The 22,298-nt window shown below is 41.5% G+C and overlaps 1 protein-coding gene across 21 annotated transcripts in view; it reads left to right on the forward strand.

Moving 5' to 3' along the window:
- The window catches only part of NCOA2 (nuclear receptor coactivator 2), a 304,156-nt gene extending 289,313 nt beyond the window's left edge, over positions 1 to 14,843 (forward strand). For all 21 annotated transcript variants that reach the window (XM_082721154.1, XM_082721168.1, XM_082721167.1 and 18 more), the window contains 5 exons: positions 291 to 525; positions 2,129 to 2,306; positions 3,022 to 3,220; positions 5,225 to 5,314; positions 10,949 to 14,843. In XM_082721154.1, coding sequence (XP_082577280.1) covers positions 291 to 525; positions 2,129 to 2,306; positions 3,022 to 3,220; positions 5,225 to 5,314; positions 10,949 to 10,960 — 714 coding nt within the window. In that variant the 3' untranslated portion in view covers positions 10,961 to 14,843. The remainder of the gene's footprint in view (positions 1 to 290; positions 526 to 2,128; positions 2,307 to 3,021; positions 3,221 to 5,224; positions 5,315 to 10,948) is intronic.
- The last annotated feature ends 7,455 nt before the right edge of the window (positions 14,844 to 22,298 follow it).

Here is a 22,298-nt window from a genome sequence, read left to right on the forward strand (position 1 = left end):
GGTGTTGAGTCCTTCCCGTTAACCGTGCCTCTCGCGGTGAGTTCCTGGTTACTTGAACTAACAGTGAACGTACCCTTCTAAGTCATTGCAGGGTTTCAGAAAAATCATCATCTCTATAGACTTTAGAAGCTCATATCCTCACCCACCAACTGTTCACCTCTAAAATGTTCTTTCCTGTTATTTTATTTTCCAAATGATTTTGTCCTATTTCTAATATATAGTTTGTTTTTCAACCTGTGTCTTTCCCCAATGTTTCCCTCCGTGTACTCCCCACCTCGCCCCTATTTTAGGCACCGATTAACGCACAGATGCTGGCCCAAAGACAGAGGGAAATCCTGAACCAGCATCTTCGACAGAGACAGATGCATCAGCAACAGCAAGTTCAGCAGCGAACGTTGATGATGAGAGGACAAGGGTTGAATATGACCTCAAGCATGGTGGCTCCTGGTGGCTTACCAGCAACTCTGAGCAACCCCCGGATGCCCCAGGCAAACGCACAGCAGTTTCCGTTCCCTCCGAACTATGGTACTGGGCTTCCGTCCCCACCACCTTTTACCAGTCCTTTCTCCCCAGTGTCCCCCGGTCTTGGGTCTCAGCTCTGCCCTCACAGCTGTTTGCTTGGCTCCCAGAGGAGTCTGGCTAGCCAGGGAGTGATAGGCAACCCGGGAGGACAGCTGGGGCTGGTCAGGAGCCCCCAGGTCCAGCACAGTACCTCCCGTCTCTCAGCTCAGGTACCGCCTTTTCTCTGAGTGCAGATCTTACTTTAAAAGTGACCGAAGTAAGTGTGTGTGTATAGTCCCTCGGTTGTGTGTGTGAGTGTGTGTGAACACACGTGTTTCTGTCAGCGTTTGGACACACGGGGGCCTAGCCATGTGTTTATGTTTGAAAACCTCTGAGTCTGACTCAAATCAACAGATACATACAAAATGTTGAAACACCTATATAAATACAACTATTAGACATTCTGTAATTTTTTTAAAAAAGATGAAGCTTTAATGAATCGATAATTTGTGAGAAGTGTTACCTAGAAACCCCAGTGGAAGGCCTTTAGGTTTTCTTCGTGTTGATTTGTTGTTTAATGTCAGTCTTAAGAGACAGACATCTCATATCATAAACATTAATATTTGTGTGCATGTCATGTTTAATGAAAGGTTAAATTATTGATAAAAGTTAAGTGCTTATGTTGTTCCTATTCTAAATGATTTTACCTATCTTTTGCCAGAGTTATCTATAAATATCAAGTCTGTGTGGTGCTTACATTCATGACTCCTGTTTCTTTAAAGAAATAGTTACTGGGCAGCTTTTTCTGTGTAATCATAAACTTCTTTCACAGCCAATCTGAGTATCAATTAAATCTGCACGTTGCACACATCTAGGCAGAAACACGCTTCCCTTACTGTCCTTGAAATTTCCTGAGTTGCTGCCTTTGTTTTGAAGCTCCGTTCCTCTGTGTCCTTTTTGATGACTTCGAAAAGTCTTCTGAAAGTTCTTCCGCTCCTTGTAGCGTAAATGCCATTTGCTTCTACACTGAACAAGAAGCTTACATAGAATTTGTCTGATTCTTGCTCATCTTAGATAGCACTGAAGAACCATAGAGCCCTTTCTAAAGACAAAACAGGCTAATCGTGATGCAGTTACTTACTTTTAAAAATGCATTGATTTCATCACAGAATGACTTGATTCAATAAAAAATTATTCAGGTGTTAACTTTTTATATATAGCTGAACTTTAATCTTAACCTAAAGTTTATAAACAACCCAGTTATACTGATACATAAAAATGTAAAGACTATTTCAGGTAAAAGAGAAATATACCCGTTTGACTCATTCTTGATTTGGAGAGGGATAAGGGGACAGAACAATATATTCTCCATCTCTAGTCATGGTGGTTAACATGGTTCTTAGGCACCCTTGTGACCCCTGTAGAGAAGGAAGATATGGAAATTCTTGCTTCATGAATTAAATCCCATTTTGGAGTCTCTTTAAGGTGTATATAATTAACCAGCACATGATCAGGTATTTGAAAGTAATTTTCTATGTGTATGTTAATTTGAACGTTCTCTTTTTTTCTCCCTAGTCTCTACCATAACACTAACAATCTCTTTCCAATTTCTGTTTTGTTTTTGAAGGAATAAGTCAGCAGCCTGATCCAGGCTTTACCGGGGCAACGACGCCCCAGAGCCCTCTGATGTCGCCCAGAATGGCGCATACCCAGAGCCCCATGATGCAGCAGTCTCAAGCCAATCCAGCCTACCAGGCCTCCTCTGACATGAACGGGTGGGCACAGGGGAATATGGCCGGAAACAGGTATGCCATGTTTATGTGGCATTTTGATATAAATGATCACCAGGGAATCTTTCTGTAGACCACCTGTCTCTTTTCTGTAATTTTTTTTTTTTTAAACTAGGTAAGCTCTATGCCCAAGAGGGGCTTAAACTCGCAACCCTGAGATCAAGAGTCACTTGTTCTAATGACTAAGCCAGCGAGGTGCCCATCTTTACTGTTTTTTTCTTAACTTTTTGCTCAAGCAAACAATGTCAAATAAACTATTAAGGAAGTTTACTTTTCCTAGGGCAAAAGTTATCAGAACTTACAAAAGCTTACCATATCTTTTCCTTAGGAATGAAAGGAACTCCCCTCAGAAGGTATCACCCCACCAGTTTAAGCAAGAAACTACTCTGGATGGCAGTGCCTTAGAAGCCATCCTTTATCAGTACATGCAATAAAAGCAACCAGATAAAAAGCTTGTTACGTGCAGATGTGAAAGTGGAAACTAGATCTCTAGACCTTCCCAGTGAGGTTAGGAAAAGGAGAGGAGCGTGGTCACCCCTGCAGCTTCCTTGAGCGCTTCCCCTTACCATTTTGGACTCCACCCCTGCTGACTGCCCCACCCTGGATTCTTTCAGCTTAGATTTACTCATTCTGAAGTAACTGAAGTAACTGCCTGAGAAACCAGCGGGCAGAACTGCCTGCCTGTTTGCCCTACAACTCTTGACATTTTCATCTTTTCCTTGGGTTCTAGCATGTTTTCACAACAGTCCCCACCACACTTTGGGCAACAAGCAAACACCAGCATGTACAATAACAATATGAACATCAATGTATCCATGGCGACCAACACAGGTGGGATGAGCAACATGAACCAGATGACAGGACAGATCAGCATGACCTCAGTGACCTCCGTGCCTACGTCAGGGCTGTCCTCCATGGGTCCCGAGCAGGTGAGCACCCTGAGAAGCAGCCCACTGTCTACTGATCAAAACTTTTTGCCTATTTCTGCACTCAGTGTATCTTGCCACATACTTAACATCTACCATCAACTCCCACTTTTATTTTGATGAGTGTTTCCTCACCTTACTTTCACCTGTGTTAGTGCCATTAACAGAAATACTTGTTAATGACGAAATAAACATGAAAGGATTCTTGACGGCTCAAGGATATTTGAAAGTATTTCTTCATTTTGTCACTTAAATTATTTGAGGAACTTAGCAGTATCTAAAGTGAATCTCTAAAAATGGAATGGTAAATGTGTTTCCTAAATGGCTTTATTTTGGATTTATAGCTAAAGAACTGATTTTCTTCTAAATGAAAAATCAGATGAATCGCAAAGGCCGAACTTACTGCCTGCCATCCCGTTAGCTTTATTCCCCACTCCATCCCCCGCCCGGTCCCCACCCAGTTAGCTTTAAATGACACCGGTCATCCAAAAACTGTTCTAATCATCATCTTGAGGATGTGAGTGCCATAATTTTCTGGCCAATATTTTTAAAAGGCTTCTGCTTGAGACTGTAATTCTGACTAAGGCTGTAGTGATTCTGCTATCCCTAAGAGCACACCAACTTCACTTGGTGGCAAAGAGACTCAGCACACTGTTACCTCAGTCAGCCGGGGATTCAGAATCTCAGGCAGCTGAGCCTCAGGTAAAAGTAGCAGTTGGTAATTTTTAAATCGTATTTACAGAAGACTTCTTTCTAAAGGGCACAAAATGGCTTGGCATTCTACTACCTCAGTAGTTCATGCAAAGTAGAGATGTGGCAAGGACCCTGAGTGTTACTTCATGTATGGAGAAATCGAGGCATGGAGGGTTTAAATGACTTAGTAAGTCACTGACAGAACTGGATATTCCAGTTACATGAGAATTGTGAGAATGGTGAAAGATTCAGAGTTTGATTAGGTCTATTTAATCTGATGTTGGTAAACCACAATTTGTGTGAAATTTTTACTAAATTTTACAGCACCTCAGTGTTTTATTCTATAAGAAGATGTTAATAAAAATGCAGAGTAGTGCATGAGAAAATTCAAAGCCCTTTGCAATTTAAGAAAGCTCTGTGTGTGTAATAATTTGCACTTCTTATAGTTGAATTGATAGTGGCTAAATGCTTACTTGGGTAAATTAAAGAGACATAATTAAAGATAGACTCTTAATCGTTTCAGTGGAGAAAACATGGTGTTGATTTTGTATTTTCTACAAAAAGAAACCAGTAGTGGTTCCTGATTCTCTTTCTAGGGAAACTATAAAGCCAGGGCCACTGACATAGTCTAATCTAGCATGGGTCCTACTCAGCCTATCTGGAAGTAAACTGGTGCATTTTTAATAACCTACTTCTGTATAGAAACTTTTGCATAGATTTAAACCTTTTGAGTATCAGAATTAATTTGAGAAGCCAAAAAAAATACAACTCTAGCGTGTTTCTTCAGACAAAATCAGTCCTATACAGTATTATTATTTGTACCTTTACTAATTGTATGAATGCTAATGAATAGTTCACTTGGTTGTAGAAGATTCCCCAAATTCAGCACTGTTGGGTACTCAGACTTGCTCTTGCTAATCAATTAACTAACTTAAATAGCAAAGATACTAGGAGCTTCTCAGATGACTTTAAAGTCCCATATACGAGTCATTAGTATCATTACAACCAGCCAAAAAGGTGAACATATTAAGGCATGAAAATGTTTCTATTATTATTGTCTCTGTCAAATTTCTACACAGAAGGAAAATTTTAATTTTGAAGGCAGTTAGTGTGACTTTTATTTTCTTGTTCCTCCATACTCCACTGCCCCCCCCCAAATCTATACGTGGGAGAGTGGATACAGGGATGGAGCTGTTTTTATAGAGTCCTCTTTCTCCATAATTCTGTTCATAAAAACCAAAACAAGGAGGAAGATTGATGGTTGGTTTTGGACGTGCCACTGAAGGTAGCCACTGTGCTGTCTTGTGCCCTCAGGTTAATGATCCTGCTCTGAGGGGAGGCAACCTTTTCCCAAACCAGCTGCCTGGAATGGATATGATTAAGCAGGAGGGAGACGCATCACGGGTAAGAAATAGCACAGGGTGAATAGGGTAGTAAAGTGAACGTGGGTATTTTATAGACCAAAACTGGCAGATACATTGTCAGCAAGTAGACTGAAGATAGTTATAACACTTGTGATTTTGAAAAATACCTTGTAATTTTATGTGGCATACAGTGGTTTTCTATGAATAATTATTTCTTTAACTTCATTTTAATTGAGCTAATGGTGGTGTTATGAATTAAGAACACTAATTTTGCTCTGAAATGATATTATGATAGCCAAAAAAGCAGCAATGAATCAGTCACGTTTGAGCAAACTTTTATTTTTACTTTTTCTGAATCATGATGTTAGATCTTCAGGAGGATGAAGAGGAGCTAATTGTTCTCTATCCCTTAATTAAGTGTATGTTTATTCTTCTTAAGGGTTTTCTCTGTATTTCATTTTGTTTGGGCAACAGTCATGTATATTATTTGTCTATTATCTTCAACACTTGTTCTAAAGAGAAAGATATTACCATGTTCGATCAAATCTTTAAAAAAGAATAACTGGTACTTAGAACCCAACTGAATTGTGTGCATAGCAGCAGATCTGTTAACAGGAAGGCTCTGGAAGCAGTTTAGCATGTAGATAAGTGAGCCCACAGGGGCCCTCTGAAGCTAAGGGATATACTCCTTAGCAGTAGATAACTTTTTTTAACTTAAAAAAATTCTCTCTCAGTGGAGAAAATGTAGGATCAATGTTCAGTTTCCTACAAAAGAAGTGGATCTTGGGTGGTTTTCTTAATACCCAAGTTTAAAAAGTAATAGATCCATGGGGCGCCTGGGTGTTCCAGTCATTAAGCATCTGCATTCAGCTCAGGTCATGATCCCAGAGTCCTCGGATGGAGCCCCACATCGGGCTCTCTCCTCAGCAGGGAGCCTGCTTCCTCCTCTCTCTCTGCCTGCCTTTCTGCCTACTTGTGATCTCTGTCTGTCAAATAAATAAATAAAATAAAAAGTAAAATTAATAGATCCAGGGTGCCTGGGTAGCTCCAGTCAGTTAAGCATCTGACTCTTGACTTTGGCTCAGGTCATGCTCCTAGGGTCATGGGATCGAGCCCTGAATGGGCTCCCTGCTCAGCAGGGAGTCTGCTTCTCCCTCTGACATCCCTTTCCTACCCCCACTCATGCGTGCACACATGCGCACTCTGTCTTGCAAATAAATAAAATACTAAAAAAAAAACCAGAACCATAGTCGGGGCACCTGGGTGGCTCAGTGGGTTAGAGCCTCTGCTTTCGGCTCAGGTCATGATCCCAGGGTCCCAGGATGGAGCCCTGCATCGGGCTATCTGCTCAGCAGGGAGCCTACTTCCTCCTCTCTCTCTCTCTCTGCCTGTCTCTCTGCCTATTTGTGATCTCTGTCTGTCAAATCAATAAATAAAATCTTAAAAAAAAAAAAAAAATAGAACCATAGTCATGCATTGCAGAGAGGCCCATGGGTGGGGAGTTCTATAGATGTCTTCTCTAAGTACCCAGATACATAGCTCATCTAAATGGTCAATGTTGCTATAGTGAATCATATAGAAAATAGAATATATTTCATATTGGCCCTGTGTTTAAACTCTAAATGTGCCATTTATTGGAGTTTGAAGCCCCTTACTGGGCTGCCATCTTCTTGCTGCCAGTCCTGCCTCCCCCACCCCACTCCCTACCCCACTGCACTTCTACAGAGAGTGGCCACATAACCCACTGATGCCTTGTGTGCAGAAAGTAGATGCTTAAAACCTAGGATGACACTTCCCAGAGGAACAATGACATTAGTATAATTAGGTGTCCACTGAAGAATAGCCCATTTTAACCCAGAAGTACCAGGGAGCTTAACCTCTGAGCACATCGAAGCTCTGTGGGAGGAAGAAAGCATTTGGGGCCAGGATCACATTTTCCTCCCTGAACCCACAACCACAGGATGAGACCTCCCTCCGGCCACCTTCAAGTGTGACTATGTGCCAGCCTAGGCCAGCACCCCCACAAAGCAGGCACTCGTAATCTTTTTGTTTGTTTGTTTAAGATCTTATTTGTCAGAGCACAAGCAGGGGGAGCAGAGGGCAGAGGGAGAAGTAGACTCCCCGCTGAGCAGGGACACCTCCCCCCATTTGGAGCTTGATCCCAGTACCCTGGGATCATGACCTGTGCCAAGGGCAGATTTTTAACCAACTGAGCCCACCCAGGCATCTTCATAATCTTTCCAGAAACAACCAACAGGTATTGAGCATTTACCACAAGCATGATTGTTTGCCAAAGGCTTGGTTTAAACTAGATCACTTAAACCACATCACAACTGTATGGTAGAACTACTCTTTTGAGGGTTTCATGACTCACCTGAAGTTCTGTCACACCAAGAAGGGAACCCAGGCAGGCTGACCCCAAAGGGTGCATTCCCAGTCCCTGCACTCTACCTCCCACTTCCCCAAAGGGGACACAGAGCTCCCGTGATACCTTTCTAAAGGTTTTATCCAAGTAACATTGAAGAAGGCCCCCCCCAAAAAATTGGTTGCTTTTCCTTTCTCTCATTTTATAGATCCTAAAGGGAAAAGAAACCTTCCCACATTCTGTAGGACAGGCAGACAGTGAAGATTCAGCTCCCATGTTGAGAAGAGCCCTCAGTGTAAGGCACTAGGAAACTTCATCTTAGGAGGGAAAAGCCTCTGACATGAAGAAAGGGAACATACCATTCGGTCTCTAGCATACAGGGACATTCAGGGCCCATCAGAGATTTAGCCCTTCCCCACGCTCCTCGATGAGGAGACTGAGTCTCAGAATTAGGGAATTTGGCCAACTCCACACAGCAAGTGTGGGGGGGTATCCCTCCTGGAAGTGAGGGGGACCATTCCAAGAAGCAGAATGCAGCAGGGACTTCCCAGGCTGGATCGACTAATCCACAGATGGGGGCTGGGCACAGTGGAGAGGCAGAGGTGCAGGGAAGGTGGGCCGGTGGGCCCAGGGTATTTACCTGCATGCACATCTAGGTGCCCAAAGGGTGCCCGCTAAAACTGAGATGGAATGATCAGCACCACAAAAAGCAGCTTTCAGTAAATACAGGATGTTCTGCCCATCCCAAGTACCCGTCAGGATGCAGGGTAAGAAGGCTCTGCCTGTTGTCATCTAGCCTGGACCATTCATGTCACTCCCACTTTCCGTTTTTCCCAGTCCCTGTCTTGAATCTTGCTCACCCATCTGTACTTCGTTCGTGTGAATGTTAAGGCCAAAGAACGGTCTGTCAGAGGCTCTTGTTTCCTCCAGGGGTAATATGTACAGTGTATCCCTTCTAATCCATGAGTGATGACTGGCCATTAACCCGTCCTTGTCACCGTAATACTGATGTGTGCACAGAGGGTGAGCCAGTCATCTGCAGCCTCTTGTGTTTCTGGAATAGCTTTGATGCTGTTGTGAATTAAGGAACTGTTTCCAGAATTTTTATCCGTAACCTGGTTCTATTTGTTGAGCTGGAAAGCACTGTGATTCATTGTTAATTGAATCTATATTCCACTTATCTTGAAATGGAGATTAAAACTGTACCTTGCTTAAAGCAGAGCGATTTACCAAAACACCATTTAGAGAAGGGCGGCTATTTCCTATCACCAACGATTCTTCCTTTACAAGGACTTAGAGTATGCCTCTGCAGTTTATGTATACTTAAACAGGCCAAAATTGAGTTTATTGCTCAACTGCAGGGCTCTTGTATAAAGCGCGGCTGTAATTACTTGTACTGGCTCGTGTTACGGAAATCGATCACTAACGAGGACCCGCTCTGAGGTGGTGATGATGGTGATAGTGGCGAGAACACCAACCGAGCACTTTACCTGTTGCGAGAAGTACTTAATCACTCCACGTACATCATTTGGTTTAATCTTCATGACTGCCCTAGGAAGTAGGAGGGACAGAAAGATTTAGTGACCCCCCCCCCCAAAGTGACACAGCCAGATGCCAAGCCAAGCAGCATCCCTCTAGAGATGCCTGTCCCACTCCATGTTCTCTTTCATGACACCGATCCTGCCTGCTGGCTGCTTACTGGTGTCCATTCGTGTGAGAGAACACTGCCACCTTCAAGTGGCTAAGGACAGGGATACTTCTCAAATAGAATTTGTTTTTCCAGACTAACTGGAAAATTTACTTTTTTCCTATTTCAGTCAGAGCCATGGAGTTTTTCTATATAAAATCACGTAAGTGACACAAATTAAGAATAAAGGTAGATATCAACTGTCTGTTATAGAGAGAAGGACTTTCACTGTTCTTCACGAGGAGGTGTAGCCAGAGCAGGTCTCGTGCACATGGGTTAAGCTTGGGGGAGCTACGCAGCTGGGCGGGGGCGGGGGGTAGCCCCCCTGTGACCGTGAGACTGCACAATCTGGCAGCAGTCTGCCCAGATCTCTCTTTCTAAGGGACTAGGTGAAACCTCCTCTCCAATCTGACTTAAACTAGACCATCTCTAGTGGCCCTGATGTGCTGTGTCTAAAGATCTAAACCCCAGAAGCAGTTGTTACTCGTGCCCACAGCAACCACCCAGTGTTTCCTCTCGCAGAACTCGGACCATGCTATTTCTATGTCCGCCTGGCCCACTCAGTGTTCTGATAGCAGGGACCGGAAGTGTATTGTTATGGTGATATCCCCAGCACCTGGCACAGAGTATTTCCTACATGGATAAAATATCTCGGGGGGGAAATATAGTCAACAGCCAAAGAAAAGCACTGACAGATAGACTTGGCGCCAACCAAGCAGACAACCTCCACTGGGGTCTTGCTCACTCCAACCCTCCGTGTTCAGTCATTCAGACTGTCACTGCATAGCAGCCAAAAACTAGCACGAATGCTCCAAGAGCCAAACCCTGCTTATTCAGTTTGCTGAAGCCAGGATAACACCCGCAGAACCCAGGGCATCTCTCCACAAGGGAGAGCCAAGATAGACATTTTGCTGAAAGAGGATTTGTACCAGATGATTCTGAGGAAGGAGTAAGCAAGTGGTGGCCACTTCTGAACTATGCTGTCACAAAGCAAGGGCAGTTCAGCAACGAGGTATCTTAGTAATCTCGTTGGAGAAGGTGGGAGAGATTGAACTGGTCTGGGATATTGCTGGGAAGAGAGCAGCAGTTCAGGAGAGACGGGTAATCCACTTCAGTCTCTCCATCTTCAAAACGGTACGTAGGATCCGCTGCCTTTAGAAATAATGTGTCCGGTTAGGACCAGTGCCTTCTGCTTGCCTGCATTAGAATCAAGTGTAATTCAGCCAGATGCCGCCTTCAGGATGGGCAGTATTTTTTTTTTTTTAATAATTTATTTATTTATTTGACAGAGAGAGATCACAAGTAGGCAGAGAGGCAGGCAGAGAGAGAGGAGGAAGCAGGCTCCCTGCTGAGCAGAGAGCCCGATGCGGGACTCGATCCCAGGACCCTGGGATCATGACCTGAGCCGAAGGCAGTGGCTTAACCCACTGAGCCACTCAGGCGCCCCAGGATGGGCAGTATTTAAAATGACCAAGTACCTGGGGCTAATAATACATTATATGTTAATAAAAAATTTAAAAAAATAAAATGGCCAGGTATTCTGATGATCTCACGATGAGTATTACAACGGTGTTTTATAACAACTTCAGAAGTACTTGACACTTCTCTCTGTTTTCCTGCAGAAATACTGCTGACACTGAAGATAGCTGGTTGCTTCTCTCTTCAGCTGACTGGGCTCACTTGCTCAAAACACTTACCAGCCTGGAGAGCTGTGTCTATTTGTTTTGACCCAATCGACCTGCCAGCCAGTTCTGCCAGAGCCAGGTCAGCAGATGGGCCTGGGCCCCAGCTCCCAGGGTGGAGTCCACTTGGCTGTTGCAGGAGGAGCTGCCTCTTCTCTTGACAGTCTGAAGCTCACGTCCAGACAGTTGCTCAGTCTGTTCACTGCATTCACCTTAGTGCAACTTAGATCTCTCCTGCAAAGTAAATGTTGACAGGCAAATTTCATACCCGTGTCAGATTGAATGTATTTAAATGTATGTATTTAAGGAAAACAACCATGCTCTTGTTCTGTTCCTGTTTGGTTCCAGACACTGGTTTCTTGCTTTGTTTTCCCTGGCTTATCAGTCTAGTGCAAAAGATTAAGATTTCATCTCGGGGAAAGAAAAGAATTACCCAAACAAACAAACAAAAAAATCAAACTAAAGGTGTTCTAAACTATAGCCTGCATTTGGGATAAAAGCAGAGCAGACACCATGGACAGCGCTGTATGTACAGACACCCAAGGAGTGAGGACCGATAAAATCATAGTTGTATCTTTGTAGAAGTTCTAGAGACCATGTTGGGAAGAGTTTCCAGTTACGAACAGATGAAAGGGAGCCTGTGAGAGGGCTGTTAATAAGATCAAGTGCTTTTTCCTTTTTTTTTATTTTCCTTTGTCAGAATCAAGCTAGTTCATCTAAATTGTGAATTGAGAAGAAACGTTCATTTCCAAACTAAGCTCCCTTTAGGCTGCTCAGACAGCTTTGACCGTACCTCTTCACCTCTTCTTCCCCTGTGTGATCCTGCCTCTCCCTCCCCTCTCGGCCTTCCCCACCTCTCTCCTACATTCACTCATCTTGCTAGAAAAAAACTAAAAAGCAACAGAAACCAGGTAAGCCCTTTATTTCCTTAAATGTTTTGCCAGCCACTTAACAATTGCTAACTATTAACTTTTAGAAAAATGCATTTACTGGCAAGGAGAGGAGCAAAGTTAGGACTTGATACCAATCAAACTAAGGATACCTGCTTTGGAAGCATGTTTATTCTGTTCCCCAGCAACACTGGCCTACAAAAACGGGCAAAAATAACAGTGTGTTTAAAATTGACAGCAGATATCACAACAGATTGAACCTCCGCCATGTGTTTTTTATTTTGTTTTTTAGCAGTGCTGACTAAGCCGAAGTTTTGTAAGGTACATAAAATCCAATTTATATGTAAACAAGCAATAATTTAAGTTGAAAACTTAAGTGTTTTAATTGTATAATTTTTGTGAGGTATACATATTGTGGAATTGACTCAAAATTGAGGTACTTCAGTATTAAATTAGATATCTTCATAGCAATGTCTCCTAAAGGTGTTTTGTAAAGGATATCGATGCCTTGATTAGACCTAATTTGTAGACTTAAGACTTTTTATTTTCTAAACCTCGTGATTCTGCTCATAAATCATTTATCTAATCTATATGATATGCAGCCGCTGTAGGAACCAATTCTTGATTTTTATATGTTTATATTCTTTCTTAATGAACCTTAGAAAGACTACATGTTACTAAGCAGGCCACTTTTATGGTTGTTTTTCTTGCCCACTCTGGTAGGGGAATAATCTTTTATTAATGGGCGTCAGTTTCAGACAGCCGCAATACCGAGAAACTGATGGCCTTTTTTGAGCTATTTCCCCCCAACCCCTAATTCACATACTTTCTTACCTAAATTTCAGAATGATGTCTTTTTGATGTCTAAAAAGCAAAGCATTTTATATCTCATTAGCCAGGCTTTTTAGGAACAGAGAGGTTTTTCCTTGAAATTTGATTGTTTGTTTATTCGTGGCAGGGTGGAAAATGTACCAACGACCCCTATTTCTCTCTCTCTCTCTACGGGCAAATAAGGGCGTATAGAAAGAGATCTAGCCCAAAGATAAATGGTTAAGTAGACAGTCTGAAAGTGTTGCTCCATACTAAAGAAATGTTCTGGAAATTTGCATTTCGATACCTTGTTCCACTTGAGAGGGGTCTCACTACAGGGAGGTGGCCAAGGAACAGCACTTCTCGACGGCCACCAGCTCACGTGGCCCCTCGAGAGGCTCTGCTCGTCTCCACCAAACCACTGGGTTGCCCAGCAGAGATGGAAAAAAATGAGCAGATGTTGGCCCGGAACTCCGTGACCTCATCGGTGTGATGAGGCTCACATGACACAGTTTACTGTGACCGGTTTTAAGTTGATTTTTACAGATATGTGAATCAGAACGACTTCAGCTTCACACGGCACAAATGAGAAATGGAGTTTAAACTGGCTTTGTTTTTTTTTTTCAGTCCCTTTTCACCAGAACACTGTCCCCAAAAATATCTGTGTATCTTGTATCGTTGACCCATCTGCCCACTGTCTTAATGTCCATCCCAATTCAGACAAATCTGCAAACCTGTGATACTGGTAATCTAGAGTAATTCATGATCATTACTGTTTTGAAGGAAAAGAGATGATAATTCTCCTGTGGCTCAGACCAGGTAGTGGATTTTGCTTTACATCTAATTAAGAAAAGTCAGTGAAGGAATCCTCTGATCATATTGATCACTATAGAAGCAAAAGCCAAAATCAGTCCCCTTCATTATCAGTATTTCTCATGCTGTAAACAATAAATTTGTTAGACTGAGTACTTGGTTTTGTTTAATAGAACAAAATAATCAGTGTTTTACTTATATTACTAAATGTGAAAAACACATAATGTGAAAAGTATACATACATTAACTTGGTTGTAAAACTCATTTAAGTGTTCATGTAATGTGCTAAGTTTAACAAGTGAAGTGAGCTGTTTTACTACAATGAATTCGTTTGACTCAAAGACTAAAAATGCCCCTCCCACGTGTATCTCTTATGGCCTGTAATAACCGAAAGCAATGTTTTTGCAGTTTATATAATGCAATTTTTAATCTGTGTTTAAAAATGGAGTTCATATGGGCTTAACACATGAAATGGGTGGCACAGATCCACTTGCAGAACCCAAAGATACACAATCAATTTTGAAATGCAACTTAAGCCATTAATTGTTGGTGTGAATTTAAAATTTTCTAGTATTTGTATGGTAGTATGCTGCCTAAGAGCAAAGCATTCTCTGCACAAAAGAAAATTACTGTAGTGGCTTCGATTTTAATTAGAATTTTCTCCCTGGTGTTTCTTTATAGACTAAAACAAAATCTTTTAAGTTTCTTACTACAGGTAAAAGCTATGTGCAAGAACCTCAAAATGCTAAAATCTAGCATAATGCCTTAGATCTGTTTTTAAGTCTTGTATATTCCTACATAGCTGTCCAATGTATTATATTTGTATAGTGAATTGTGTACAATTTTTGAATAAGTGCATCATCACTTAACCTTTATGTTGTTGAATAGTGATGATGATACATTTCTTCAAACATTTAACTGTCATTTTTGTTCCTTTGTCATTTGTGGGTTTTATTTGTACAGTTCCTCATGAAGTTGCATCTGAGATGTGTGTATATGAAAAGATTATACAAGGGTAAAATTAAGCAATATATTAACTATGGTTCTTCAGGAGAAAGCTTACAGTGTTTCAGGTTGTGATTTATTTTCAAAATGGAGTTGACTCTGAACATCACTTTGTTCACCTGCATTGATGTTTGTATTTCTAGTGTGAGCAGTTTATGCAAAGGTAGATATATTCAGAGAAATTTTAAATACATTTATGCAAGTTAATATTGCTTTGCTGATGCTATTTGCTTATTTGATGTTAAATAATGCTATTGTAAATAAAGAATTCTGTTGTTATTGCATCATTTAATAAATTTTAATGCCTTCGGGTTTTACATGGCTTGGGCGATTTTAATGTGTTTATATTGTATTTTCATTTATAACTGCATTTAAATTTAAAATACCTGACCTGTAGTTTAATCATTTCTCACATTCAGACAGTAGTTGATGCTATTCCTGGCACTTGAACGTTTGATTCCCCTGCTGACCCATCTCACAGATTTTTCTTAACATTTTTTTTTAAGATATTTATTTATTTACTTGACAGACAGAGATCACAAGTAGGCAGAGAGGCAAGCAGAGAGAGAGGAGGAAGCAGGCTCCCCGCTGAGCAGAGAGCCCGACGTGGGGCTTGATCCCAGGACCCTGGGATCATGACCCAAGCCGAAGGCAGAGGCTTAACCCACTGAGCCACCCAGGCACCCCGTGATGGTTTTAATCAATTGGTTTGTTAATAGTTGATAAATAATACAAGCACAGTTCCTAAAACTCAAGGCATAAACTACAGGAAACACTAGTAAATATAATCTGGAACTGTGTTTTTAAACGATATAAAACCAACATGAGTGAATAGAAAACTCATCAATGCTGGGGCACCTGCTGGCTCCATCAGGAGAACAGGTGACTTATTTTTTTCCTGAGATTTATTTATTTGAGAGAAAGAGAGTACAAGTTGGGGGAGGGGGAGACGGGCAGAAGGACATTGAGAAGCAGACACTCCCCACACACACTGAGGGACTCGATCCCAAGACCCTGAGATCATAACCTGAGCCGAAGGCAGAGGCTTAACTGACTGAGCCACCCAGGCGCCCTGAGCATGTTACTCTTGATCTCCAGGTTTTGAGTTCAAGCCCAACACTGGGTGTAAAAATTACTCCAAAAATAAAATCTTTGGGAAAAAAAAAATAAAACTCTCAAACCTGTTAACTGTACTAAATTAAAGGAAGGAAAAAACTTAATTTCAGTAGATACCTTTTAGTAAATTTGCATAGCATAAATTCCAGCCCCCTTTCATGAGAAAACCTCTAGGAAAAGTAAATGTCCTAAAGTTATTTAAGGTTATCTGATGAAGTCCCACTGATACATCTTACTTAATGGTCAAATTAGAAAAATATTAAAAATAGACTTAATATTTTACCATTAAGTTGGAACAAAACAAGGAACCCTCATTACCAGTGCTGAGAATTGAGGTGTAACTACTGGAGTAGACAAGGAAAACATTTTGGTCAATCTGACCGTCTCTCCTGAAAACCCAAATGAATCAACCAGCTTTTAGAATGAATAAAAAATCTCGGTCAGATGGCTAGAATATACAAAAATCGATACCTTCTGTCCACACTAAAAATCAATTTTTTCAAATCTCCATTTATAGAAACAATAATACAATGCTTATAAAATAAGATTACAGTGCTCGCTTCGGCAGCACATATAATAAAATAAGATTACAGCTAAAACAAAGTGTGAAAATCCTTTGTGAAGAAAACTATAAACTCTTATTTAAAAGACACAGAAGGGAGAAAAAAAAAAGATCTAGGAAAGTAGACCTGTAAAGATCGAGACATCTTGAACCCAGGGAAAAAAAGGCCCAATATTTAAAAACAGTTCCCCCAAATCATTACAAATCCCAATTAAAATCTTAGAAATAAAAATGCTTTTGGGAGATAAGACCTACAATCATTGAAACTTTGAATAAGAAAAACAATATGGGGCTTTTGTTGATTAGTATGGTAAAATACTTATATCAAAATGGATAAATACATAAGAACAGGACCCAGAAATAGATTAATTATACATATATGAAAGATGGCATTTTTAGTCAAATTAGTAGGAATGCACTCATAAAACTGATTTTGAAACAACTGGCCACTTTTTTTTTTTTTTTAAGATTTTTATTTATTTATTTATTTATTTATTTATTTGACAGAGATCACAAGTAGGCAGAGAGAGAGGAAGGGAAGCAGGCTCCCCACTGAGTGGAGAGCCCAACGTGGGGCTCGATCCCAGGACCTAAGACCATGACCCAAGCCGAAGGCAGATCCTTAACCCACTGAGCCACCCAGGCACCCCCTGAAGGCATTATTTAAAGGACAAAAGGTGGGCTACCTGGCTCAGTTGAATGTCTGCCTTCAGCTCAGGTCATGCTCCCAGGGTCCTGGGATGAAGCCCCATATCCAGCTCCTTACTCATGAGGGAGCTTGCTTCTTCACCCCCACTGCTGGTGCATGGTAGGTACGCACGCTCTCCCTCTCTATTAATAATTAATTAATTAATTAAAATCCTTTAAAAAATAAAAAAGTTACTAAGTTTATAAAACTTTAATATTCTACCAACAAAGTTAAGCTGAAGAAAGAGCAAACAATGCAACAAAGTGATAGTAAAAACAATAAATGAAAAGAATTAGGAAATGAGCACGGAATAGGAACAGATAATTAATGAAAGTGCAACCAGCTCTGGTGTCCAGAGGACAGCAAGGCCACTGGGGCTGGAGAAGAGAACTAACCGATGGGGTGAGCAGGAGGATATAAGGCCTGATTTTCAGGCCTTACAGCCAGGAGCCAGATCATATAAGGTCCTATAGGCCTAGGCAAGGAATTTGGATTTTACTCTAAGTGCAACGGGAAACCACTGGAGAGTTTTCAGCAAGGGAGTAACGTGATCTATCTATGTTTTCAATACACTGGCTACTGTGTGAAGAATAGCCTATAGGAAACCAGTTAATAGGCTATCGAAGAGACCAGTTAAAAATGGAGGATGGAGGGGCGCCTGGGTGGCTCAGTGTGTTAAAGCCTCGCCTTCAGCTCGGGTCATGATCCCAGGGTCCTGGGATGGAGCCCTGCATCGGACTCTCTGCTCAGCGGGGAGCCTGCTTCCCTTCCTTTCTCTCTGCCTGCCTCTCTGCCTACTTGCGATCTCTGTCAAATAAATAAATAAAGTCTTTAAAAAAAAAAATGGAGGATGGAGGACTTCAGGTCCATCTAAAAAAAATCCCACTAAGAAGGAAAAAAAAAAAGGGAGAGAGAGGAAAGCAAACCCTAAGATATTCTTAAAGATAGAGAACAAACTAAGGGTTGATGGAGGGATGTGATACATAAATGGGTGATGGATATTAAGGAGGGCACTTGTTATGATGAACACTAAGAATTGGATATGTGATAAACTATTAAATTCTATTCCTGAAACTAATACTACACTATGTATTTGGAATTTAAATAAAAATCTGAAAGAAAAAAAATTAAAAATCCCACTAAAACAATAGAGACCATTCAAAGGCATAAACCCACAAGGACAGGAATGATAGGAGCCAAAAACAACAGCAGGAAGGGTTTATAAGCTGAATGCTAAGCTAGCCATGAGTGATGCCAGAAAGCAAGCAAAGTTTCACCACAGACCTTTTTTTTTTTTTGGAGATTTTATTTATTTGACAGAGACACAGCGAAAGATGAAATATAAGCAAGGGGAACTGGGAGAGGAAGAAGCAGGCTTCCTGCCACTGAGCAGGAAGCCCAGTTCAGGGCTCAATCCCAGGACCCCAGGATCATGACCTGAGCTGAAGGCAGATGCTTAATGACTGAGCCACCCAGGCACCCTCATCACAGAACTTCTTAGAGGCTCAGGAATTCGATGCTTCTGGTTGTGGTTGTGAGAAGCCTGGCCAAAAAGCTGGTGGATGTGCTTCTCTGCTCCAAGCAGACAATCTCCCCAACCTGGACAGAATGAAGTTAATATTGTACAGAAAATTTAACAGAAGGGTTGGGCAGGGGGTACATACTGAGAAAAGTATTAAGTGTGATCTGCAGTCAGAACGTTAACCCCTTTGGGAGCACCTGGCTAGCTTAATCAGTTAAACATCTGATTTCAGTTCAGGTCATAATCCCAGGATCCTGGGATCAATGCCCCCCCCCCCAAGAGCCTACATAACCTCACACAGACCCTCATAGCCCCTCACAGCCCCACGTAGCCGCACACAGCCCCACATAGCCAGGCCTCAGGGAGTCTGCTTCTCCCTCTCACTTTGCCTCTCCCCCCACTTGTGCACTTGCACTCTAATAAATAAAAATCCCTTAAAAAGGTGAAAAAAGGGGGGGGGGCAAGATGGCAAAAGAGTAGACCTAAATTTCGTCAGGTCCTAGGAATTCAGCTAGATAGTTATCAAACCATTCTGAATGCCTACAAACTTAACAGGAGATCAAAGAGAAGAAGAGCAACAATTCTAGGAACAGAAAAGCGACCACTTTCTGTAAGGTAGGAAGTGTGGAGTAGTGAATCCAAGGCGATATACAGGAAAGTAGACCGCAGGGAGAGGGGCCAGCTCCTGGCAAGCAGTAGAGCAGCAGAGCACAAAATTGGAACTTTTAGAAGTCTGCTCCACTGAGGGACTTTGTTCCAGAGGCTAAGCAAGGGGAGAAGCCCTCACGGGGACAGTGTGGTCTCAGGACCCACGGGGTCACAAAAAGACCAAGGGTGTCTGAGTGTGGCAGAGCTCCTAGGTATCAAAGCAGGGAAGCCGGCTGCAGAGACAAAGCCGAGGCATGGACTCTCAGCTCAGGGTTGCCATAAACTGTGATTCCTGGCATAGTTGGGCCACTGCTCCTCGAGCAGAAACCCAACAAGTGGCAGATCTGGGGAGGCCACCTCCTTCCTCCTCCAGGAGGAGCAGCACAGGAGCACACGGAAGGAATCTGCTGGGTTTGGAGACTCCAAGGGGCCATGCGCCAGAGACAGAAATGTTCAGTCACAGGCTGGGTAAGCTAGGATCATGGCCGGAGACCAGGGAGATGGGAGGGATTAACTGCTTTTCTCTGACAGTGCACTGAGGAGTGGAGCCCCAAGCTCTCAGCTCCGCTGGGCCGGAGATTGGGAGGCCGCCATTTTCATTCCCGTCCTCCAAAAGCTCTATGGAAAGTGTTCAGGAGACAAAACTCCCAAGAGTGAACCCGAGCAGATTACTTAGGCTGGCAAGGGCAGTGCAATTCCACCTCGGGCAAAGACACTTGAGAACCACTACAACAGGCCCCTCACCCAGAAGATCAGCAAGAACATCCAGCCAAGACCAAGTTCACCGATTAATGAGAACTGGGGAACTCCAGAGCTAGGGGAATGCAATGCATAGATTTCATGGCTTTTTTCCCATGATTCTTCAGTTTTTCAAAAATTTTTTAATTTTATTTTTTTCTTATTCCATTTTTTACACTTTTCCTCTTTCCTATTTTAACCTTTCTAAACTAGTTTATCAATACCTTTTTAAAAATATTTTTAAATTTTCATTGTTATATTCTATCCCTTCATAGTATTTAACTTTATTTTTTGTATACATGTTAGTTTTTTTTTTTCTTTAAAGTTTTGGGATACTGGGGCGCCTGGGTGGCTCAGTGGGTTAAACCGCTGCCTTCGGCTCAGGTCCTCATCTCAGAGTCCTGGGATCGAGTCCTGCATCGGGCTCTCTGCTCAGCAGGGAGCCTGCTTCCCTCTCTCTCTCTCTGCCTGCCTCTCCATCTACTTGGAATCTTTTTATCTCTCCTTCTATTTTCAGTGACAGCCTACCTGGATATAGTATTCTTGGCTGCATATTTTTTCTCATTTAGTGTTCTGAATATATCATGCCAGTCTGTCTGGCCATCTACTTGTGATTTCTCTCTGTCAAATAAATAAATAAAATCTTTAAAAAAAAAATTTAGGGGATACAGTTTCTTCTAACAGAAGAGTTCAGAATGGCAATTATCAAGATGCTAGCTGGGCTTGAAAAAAGCAGAGAAGATAGTAGAGAATCCCTTTCTGGAGAAATAAATAAAATCTAACAAAATTGAAATTTTAAAAAAAGGTGTTAATGAGGTGCAATCAAAAACAGAGGCTCTTACTGCTAGGATAAATGAGGCAGAAAAGAGAATTAGTGATATATGATCTATAGTGATATAGACCAAATGATGGAGAATAAAGAAGCTGAGAAAGAGAGAGATAAACAACTACTGGACCAAGAGAGGAAAATTCAAGAGATAAGTGATATGATAAAATAAAACAATATTAGATTAATTGGGATACCAGAAGAAGAAAGAAAGAAGAGGGCAAAAGGTATATTGGGGCAAATTATAACAGATAATTTCCCTAATTTGGTGAAAGGAACAAGCATCAAAATCCAGGAGGCACAGAGAAACCCCTCAAAATCAATAAAAATAGGCCAACAGCCCGTCATCTAATAGTAAAACTTACAAGTCTCAGTGACAAAGATAAAATCCTGAAAGCTTCTCAGGACAATAGGTCTGTAACATACAACAGTAGAAATATTAGATTGGTAGCAGACCTGACAGGCCAGAACAGACTGGCATGATATATTCAGAGCACTAAATGAGAAAAAATATGCAGCCAAGAATACTATATCCAGCTAGGCTGTCACTGAAAATAGAAGGAGAGATAAAAAGATTCCAAGACAGGGGCACCTGGGTGGTTCAGTGGGTTAAAGCCTCTGCCCTCGGCTCAGGTCATGATCCCAGGCTCTTGGGATCGAGCCCTGCATCAGGTTCTCTGCTCAGCAGGGAGCCTGCTTCCTCCTCTCTCTCTCTGCCTGCTTCCTCTGCCTACTTGTGATTTCTCTCTGTCAAATAAATAAATAAAATATTAAAAAAAAAAACTCCAGGACAAACAAAAACTAAAAGAATTTGCAAACACCAAACCAGCCCCGCAGGAAATATTGAAAGAGGTCCTGTAAGCAAAGAGAGAGCCTGAAAGTAACAGACCAGAAAGGAACAGAGATAATATACAATAACAGTTACCTTACAGACAATACAATAGCACTAAATTCATATCTTTCAATAGTTACCCTAAATGTAAACGGGCTAAATGCCCCAATCAAAAGACACAGGGTATGAGAATGGATAAAAAAACAATATGACACCATCAAAAAAACAAATTGACACCATCAATATGCTATCTGCAAGAAACTCATTTCAGACCCAAAGACACCTCCAGATTTAAAGTGAAGGGATGAAAAACAATTTACCATGCTAATGGACATCAAAGGAAAGCTAGTGAGGCAATCCTTATATCAGATAAATAAGATTCTAAGCTAAAGACTATAATAAGAGATGAGGAAGGACATTATATCACACTTAAAGGGTCTATCCAACAAGAAGAAACAATTTTAAATATCTATACCTCTAAGATTGGATCAGCCAATTATATAAAATAATTGATAACAAAATCAAAGAAACACATCAACAATAATACAATAATAGTAGGGGACTTTAACATGCCCTCACTGAAATGGACAGATCCTCTAAGCAAAAGATCAACAAGGAAATAAAGGCTTTAAATGAGACACTGAACCAGATGAACATCACAGATATATTTAGAACATTCCATCCCAACGGAACAGAATAAACATTTTTCTCTAGTGGACATGATACATTCTCCAGAAGAGATCACATCCTGGGTCACAAATAGTCTCAACCAAAAGATTGGGATTATTTCCTGCATATTTTCAGACCACCATGCTTTGAAACTAGAACTCAATCACAAGG

The sequence above is a fragment of the Mustela nivalis genome, assembly GCF_964662115.1.
Source record: "Mustela nivalis genome assembly, chromosome: 2".
Lineage (NCBI taxonomy): Eukaryota > Metazoa > Chordata > Mammalia > Carnivora > Mustelidae > Mustela > Mustela nivalis.